The sequence below is a fragment of the Nerophis lumbriciformis genome, linkage group LG04 (assembly GCF_033978685.3).
Source record: "Nerophis lumbriciformis linkage group LG04, RoL_Nlum_v2.1, whole genome shotgun sequence".
Taxonomy (NCBI): Eukaryota; Metazoa; Chordata; class Actinopteri; order Syngnathiformes; family Syngnathidae; genus Nerophis; species Nerophis lumbriciformis.
This window is the reverse complement of record NC_084551.2, coordinates 29,557,437-29,565,000: the sequence shown is the minus strand read 5'-3', so window position 1 is coordinate 29,565,000 and position 7,564 is coordinate 29,557,437. Positions and strand designations below refer to the sequence as shown.

General features: G+C 39.4%; 1 protein-coding gene across 5 annotated transcripts in view; it reads left to right on the top strand.

Moving 5' to 3' along the window:
• Positions 1–7,099, top strand: part of hivep3b (HIVEP zinc finger 3b) — a 131,615-nt gene extending 124,516 nt beyond the window's left edge. For all 5 annotated transcript variants that reach the window (XM_061951869.1, XM_061951862.1, XM_061951855.1 and 2 more), the window contains one exon: positions 5,847–7,099. In XM_061951869.1, coding sequence (XP_061807853.1) covers positions 5,847–6,338 — 492 coding nt within the window. In that variant the 3' untranslated portion in view covers positions 6,339–7,099. The remainder of the gene's footprint in view (positions 1–5,846) is intronic.
• Positions 7,100–7,564: the final 465 nt, after the last annotated feature.

The window sequence follows — 7,564 nt, the reverse complement described above, 5'->3', positions numbered from 1 at the left end:
ATACCATATATGGAAAATCCATTGACACAAGGCAAGAACGTCACATGAGAAAATTCTAAACAGCTCGTTTGGAGGAAATATGAAGGAAGGCATAATGTTCCATAAATATTTCCGTCATGCCTTAGCGGTTTGATTTCAATTTTTGGGACTTATGCAAATCCCAAATACACAAAAACAGGTTCCAATAGGTAAGAAAAGTTGGGGAACTGCACTTTTTTTGGAATCATTATGAAAGACATGAAGATGGATTTTTTTTTAATGCATTCTAAATATTAAATAAATGTGATCAAAAGTCTGCTTACAAAGGAGCTTATGGGAGCCGTTTAATTCTGCCTATAAAGCACTTAAGAAAACATCCAAACACCTCCATTAAAGTTGTATATACATGATGTAAGTATATATGTAATGTAGTGACGGGCACATTGTAATAACATTCAATATTTACGTATTTTGATCATTTTCAGCAAACGCGGTGCATTAATTTCATCACGTTTGTTTTTTCCTTCATCACTGATTATTACTCACTGCAGACATAATAAAACATCACTTATTGTACAATGTCTGCTGTCACTAGGATGCCGACTGCTAGGATGTTCATATATTCCCATTTAGATGAAGAATGACTCATAATCCTCGCGGAAAAAGGGGAGTGGACCCAAGCGTCTTTTCGTGTTGTTCTTGCCGTTTCTGTGTCTAAATTAGCTGTCAAAATGTCCCAACTTGTGGGAATACCTACTCAGACTTTTTCTGTCCAGGTGATTTATTCTCTACAATAAACTTCCACAAGCAAGACCGCAAGGAAGCAGCAGACAACTGGATGATGTAAACATAGGGACACACGGAAGTGATTACGTCGCCGCTATAAATAGTTTGTCTGCGTTAGCGCTTATAATAACAAAATCACTAATACTTAGTTAATATTCAAGTCATGACATGCAAATGGAGGATTGTTGGCGCTTTTTGAATGGTTATTTATTGGATTTTATGAGCGAAATAGTGGAGCTCCCATTTGAGCCGCTGTAAGTGGACTTTTATTTACATTTATTTAATATTTAGAACGCATTTAAAAAAAAATCCGTCGTCATGTCTTTCTTAATGATTATGAACGATAGGCAAAATTCCCAAAAAGTGCAGTTCCCCTTTAAGCCTTCAGCAAGACAAAAAAAGGTGGAATAAAGTATTATTGTTATCTAATTGTGGCGTTGTGCATCATGTACAACATGCAGTGACAGGGACAGCTTTTTTTATGCAGAGTCTCAATCGATCAGCGAGTGTGCAGGTGTACCTAATGTTGAGACCAGGTGAAACTATATATTTTGTTCATGAACTTGATTTCCGACTGTGTCTTGAAGAAAAATAGCAGTGACGTTTTCAAGATTTATATTTACACAAAGTACATTTAAAATAAATTAATTCAGATATATTTGGAGAGGGTGGGGTGTGGTTTCATTTGCAATCTGGGAAAGCATTCACAAATGAACATCTTGCAGACAGATTAAAAAACGGATTATAAAAGCAACTGTGGAGCAAAACCTGTACCACAGCATATGCAATACATAGGTTTCTATGTTGAGTTTAGTGGCAAGCTACTTGTTCTGCAGCTACAACATCATACTATTTATGGAATTCATGCAGCACAGCCACACTGTAAATGCTAACCAAATTAGGGTGCGGTGCACACAACCAAACTGTCAGAAAGGCATTTGTTTGTTTGAATGACTGCTGCACAAATCAATTCATGGATAAACAGCTCCAAAGTGACTCTCACTGTTTAAGGATGTGCAGTATTTACTGTTTTGTGAACAGTAAACGACCACTATTGCTTTTTTTCCCCTTTTTTTTTTAACAAAAAATAAACATTGCAAACGTCAGCATAAGAAAGTAAATCAGAATGATGTCCTCCGCAGTGTAAAGTAAGATAAGATAATCATTTTCAGTACCACTGAATCTACTGTACCAACTACCTGAGTCCGTGTCAAAACTTATTGATTTCACTTCCGATCCTATACAGATTTTGGAGCCCTGAGTATTGGCCAATACTGGTACTAATCCGTTACGAGTTCAGCAGGAATCATAGAACATACTTTTATTATTTTGTAATGTGGAATGTTAGAAAAAGGTTTGATCAATGGAAATTTTTCAGAACAATGGTGGGTATATCAACACTAACCTTATTACTTTGTGTTTTGGTGACATCTAGTGGTCACGATAATTTATTCAATTAAAGTCAGGCAGTAGTTTGAATGATGCGGACCCTTTTGTTACTGGATACTTTCTAATAGGCTTGAGCCTTGGATGTGTAACTAATATGTAACTGTAATTATTTGATACTTGTTTATATTGACAAATGCTGCATTGTTGTCCAATTAAAAACACTTATTATGTATGTCTAGCTTGTGTGCTTAGCTAGCTCCTAGTAGCCTATCAATGGTGGCTGCTAGTGTTTCAAGTAGAGGAAGCTTATTTTCAGCTACTCTCCAAACACGAGTACAAGATATAAAGATGCTAGATTTAACAAAGAAAACATCACTTAGGGGATTATAAAATTATCCATATTAATACGGAACAACAGAATGAAACTTGAAAAATGCTCTGGCAGTGGTTTATATTTCAAGATCGCTGATTCGCTCATTTTGCTGTCAATCAAGAAGGGATTCAGCCTCAGACAGATCATCCAATCATCATGCAGAAGCTCAGCGTCCAAGCCAGACAAGGCCACGCCCACTTCTCGTTCACTTCCAGAGACGCTCCCCGTCCGTGGGCGGGACATAGCCCAGCATTTATCCAATGATTGTCTAGTTTGGCTGCAGAGGAACAACACACTCTATGCTCCCCCGTTGAAATCAATGGACGCTCCGCTTCAACACAGTTCAATGCACTGTGGCGCTACCACAATGAACGAGGAAAGTTGGAGAAAGTAGCTGATTCTGATTTTTTTATATTTTAGGGGAAGCTGAGCTTCCCTTGCAGTCAAATTGCCACTGTAGCCTATGGCCCTCCCATGATTACCTTTTGTAAATAACTTGACTAAAATACGAGAAAAGACCAAATTTGTGTGCTTATTGGAGGACATTTAGATGTTAACTGGCTGTCCAGCTTCGCACAAGTAAACACGCAGCAGGACTGCTTGTATCGGACATCTTACTTGCAAGCCGATACTTGCATTGTTTTTGCTGATATCAGACTGTTGTCAATATCGGATTGGGACACCCGTTGATTTTAGGCAGTTCTTCCATAACCGTGACGGCGTGGCGAAGTTGGTAAAGTGGCCGTGCCAGCAATCGGAGGGTTGCTGGTTACTGGGGTTCAATCCCCACCTTCTACCATCCTAGCCACGTCCGTTGTGTCCTTGGGCAAGACACTTCACCCCTTGCTCCTGATGGCTGCTGGTTAGCCCCTTGCATGGCAGCTCCCACCATCAGTGTGTGAATGTGTGTGTGAATGGGTGAATGTGGAAATAGCGTCAAAGCGCTTTGAGTACTTTGAAGGTAGAAAAGCGCTATACAAGTATAACCCATTTATCATTTATTTATTTATAACTTATTGTGGTTTGATTTGTGTACAGGCCTTGCCCTGACAAATATGACTGAAAATTAATAAATACATTTATCACAAAATAAGGGATTATCACGGGTTTGACGCATCACAGCATATCATAGCAATTTAGCAGATGCCATACAAATATGACGCCCTTAGGTAGTCTAAGAGATGACGTCAGATAAATCTTGATTGGAGGATTTGGACTGTTGCAGCCGAAAATGCTTCAATTTGCTGCATCTTTTTCAGGAAATTCTTTGTAATGCTTACCACAAAAATCACAGGATTTCAACAAACATTTTAAAACAAATACTGTATTGATGTTTTACTGCTTTTATACCACTCAGACTTACAAGTAGACACTAGATGGCAGTAAACAAAAAATACATACATAGAACTCATTGTCAAATTATTGTACTGCTTTCATTTTTCATCACTACAAATAGTAATTTGTATTCACAGAAAGAAACGCCACCAAAGGCTTCCTTATTGTCTGCCCTGTCGTTCACAGGTTGTAGACTGGAGATCGACCCATATTGTTTTGTTCAGGGCCGATACCAATACCGATTATTAGTAGTCAAATAGGCTGATAACCGATATTTGGAGTTGACATTAATTTGCAGTAAAAGTTATTTAAACATGAATAATATATGTCAGTGAACAGATGGACAAGGTTTTACGGTGGTTTTTTTCAACATTACTTTTCAGGAAATGTTGGGCCAGTCGGGATATAATGTTTCATGAGGCGATAATGTTGTGGTTCATTTAGCAGCAAACAACATCTTTCATTACATGTATCTAAGAGGAGCATCAACGTTTGCATTTCAAAATATGAGAAATCTCCTGAAAATTGGTAAAAATATGGGATTTCTCTACACCACAATAACTTGCAAGCTAATCAACGTTATAGCAGGTTGTGGATGTAATAATACTTTGTAAGGTTTCATTGTGAGAAACCCTGGTTGAAGTTTATGTGGAACATGTATACAGTTTCAATATGACATCCCAAATTATGAAATGAGCACTACTTATTACTACTTACTCTGTTTATCACTATTTTTAATGCTAAATACTGGTATCATGTGTGTACATGTTTGTATCTCCTGTTGTAGTTATAATAAAAAATATCGTCCGATAGACATACAGTAGTAAGTTTGGACACACCTCCTCATTCAATGTGTTTTCTTTATTTTCAGGACTACTTACATTGTAGATTGTCACTGAAGGCATCAACACTATGAATGAACACATGTGGAGTAAAAAAAGGTGAAATAACTGAAAACATGTTTTATGTTCTATTTTCTTCAAAATAGCCACCCTTTGCTCTGACTACTGCTTTGCACACTCTTGGCATTCTCTCGATGAGCTTCAAGCACACCTGTGAAGTGAAAACCATTTCAGGTGGCTACCTCTTGAAGCTCATCGAGAGAATGCCAAGAGTGTTCGAAAAAGTAATCAGCGCAAAGGGTGGCTATTTTGAAGAAACTAGAATATGAAACATGTTTTCAGTTATTTCACCGTTTTTTTGTTAAGTACATAACGCCACGTGTTCATTTATAGTTTTGATGCCTTCAGTGACAATCTACAATGTAAATAGTCATAAAAATAAAGAAAATGCATTGAATGAGAAGGTGTGTCCAAACCTTTGGCCTGTGCTGTATATCAAAATGGCAAATATCGGCGCTGATAATCGTTCCCTCCCTATTGTAGACGTGTGTGTTTTACGCTTGAAAGTATTAATCCATCTTAAACATTATATATTGAGAGCATGTGTGAACTCTTAAAAGCGATCTATAGCAGTCATTTTTGTTGGCATATGAGAGCCCATGAGAGATCATCATCACACTTCAACATTTCTACCATGTAAACGCTCGGTCAGCATTGCTAATGAAAAAGTCTTCTCAAATGCTTTGGAGTGGTTTGAATGAGCATCGCAACAATCCGTGTTTACAAACTTGTACGAAAGAACTCTTGTCTGCTCAGAGGCCTAGTGGTTAGAGTGTCCGCCCTGAGATCGGTAGGTCGTGAGTTCAAACCCCGGCCGAGTCATGCCAAAGACTATAAAAATGGGACCCATTACCTCCCTGCTTGGCACTCAGCATCAAGGGTTGGAATTGGGGGTTAAATCACCAAAAATGATTGCCGGGCGCGGCCACTGCTGCTGCTCACTGCTCCCCTCACCTCCCAGGGACTGATCAAGGGTGATGGGTCAAATGCAGGGAATAATTTGTGTGTGACTGTCATTTGTACTTTAACTTGAACTTTGTCTGGCATCAGTCACAATAATGAACGATGCGCTCCCCCCGCAGGACAAAGGCGGTACTGCAGGAACAGGACAACCCCTCCTGTTTCCGCCTGCCTTCCGCCTCTCCACATGCGAGGCCTACGTCGGCCACCCAGCGGCTGCAGTGGACAACATCTTCAGCCATCTTCCAATGCACTCCCAGCAGGCCAAGGTCCCTTATCTGATGATTCCTATCGGGGGGATCCAAATGGTACAAGCCAGGCCACGCTCCAACCCTTCCACCCCCTCGTCCCCCATGTCTCCTTCCACGGAGGGGCCCTCACCTGCCAGGTTTGACTCATACTGGGGCGGGACCCCAGGACCTCAAGGGAGTCGGGCTCCGGGAGGCGAGCGCTCAGAAAGCAGCCAATCAGGACAGCGCGGCGCAAACGTGCCGACTTCGAAACTGGAACGGACGGACTCAAAGCAATATGGCAGCTCGCGAAGCTCCGCCCACGAGGGGGAGGAGCCACCTTGCGGAAGTGAGCAGGTGGCTCGAAGAGACCAGAGCACCTAATAACGTCTTATTTGCTTTCTTTTTTTATACCGTTTTCAATACAATTGTTAACTTAAATGTTTGGCAATATTCAGGTTTGTCATAAAAAAATGCACTTTTTTTTCTTTGTGAACATTTCTGTAAATGTATATATGAAAATGATATATGAATATAAAGTTCCTGTATCTGTATCGATACTGGTAATCTTACTGTCTGTTGGAATATGTGTAAAGGTAATATAAACATTTGTAAATGACCAAAATATTACATCTTTAAAAAAAAATCTTTTTTTTCCCAGTATTATACTCCAATTGTAGTTGTGCCTTTTCTGTCCAGGTTTGTGTTTTGAGCTGTACAGTACAGATAGAACATGAGAAGGCTGTGAAATTTTATATTTGTGTCGATTTATATTCGGTGTTTTCGTTCTTAATACTGTCGCTTTAATTCCAGGGTAACCAAGAGTCAGATGGATGATTTATTGAAGGAGCAGCAGAAAGCCGTCACAGGGAATGCACTGAAGTTCTATTTTTTAATCGTATGAGACTCTGGATGAGGTTTCTCTCCACAAGGACGAGCGCTCCTTATTTATTGTTGACAACCTTTCATTTTTTTACTCTTTGTTTCTTTTCTTACATTTTTCATGATGTTCTTGCGATTTGAATCGGTGGATAAAGATGAGGGATCGACCGGTGCCAATGGATCAAGTGCCCTGCAAATTTCACACACAGCCAAATTTGCAGTCATTGGGAAAAATTAAAAAAATATCTATATATTGCACCAAACGGTCCTGAGGTTGTGATTTTCCATGCAGTGTGTTTAAAATAGATATACACAGTAGGGCTGTGCAGTATGTACGATATGAATGATATCGATTTGGTCGACGATAGAGCTTTTGATATCGTTATATGCATGTTGGTGACACATGTCCTCGACAAAATGTAGCGTCCTCGCTAGCGGCTCGTTCCACTACAGTGCGAGTCCTTAATCCTCACTTTTATGGTGGCATATAAACTGTTTCCTACAAGTATCATTATCACTGGAGGACTAGCACATTCTACACTACGAACTGCAGGAGGATATAAGATGCCGAATCGATGCCAATATTGACAGTATAGTATCAGTATAAGGTCGATACTACAGTGCTGAGTGATATTTTTATGATCACAGCATATTTTTGTTATTGTTTATAAAAACCCAGAAAATAAGTCATTGGACACTTTAAGGAATAAAAAGAGAGTCAATAGTAG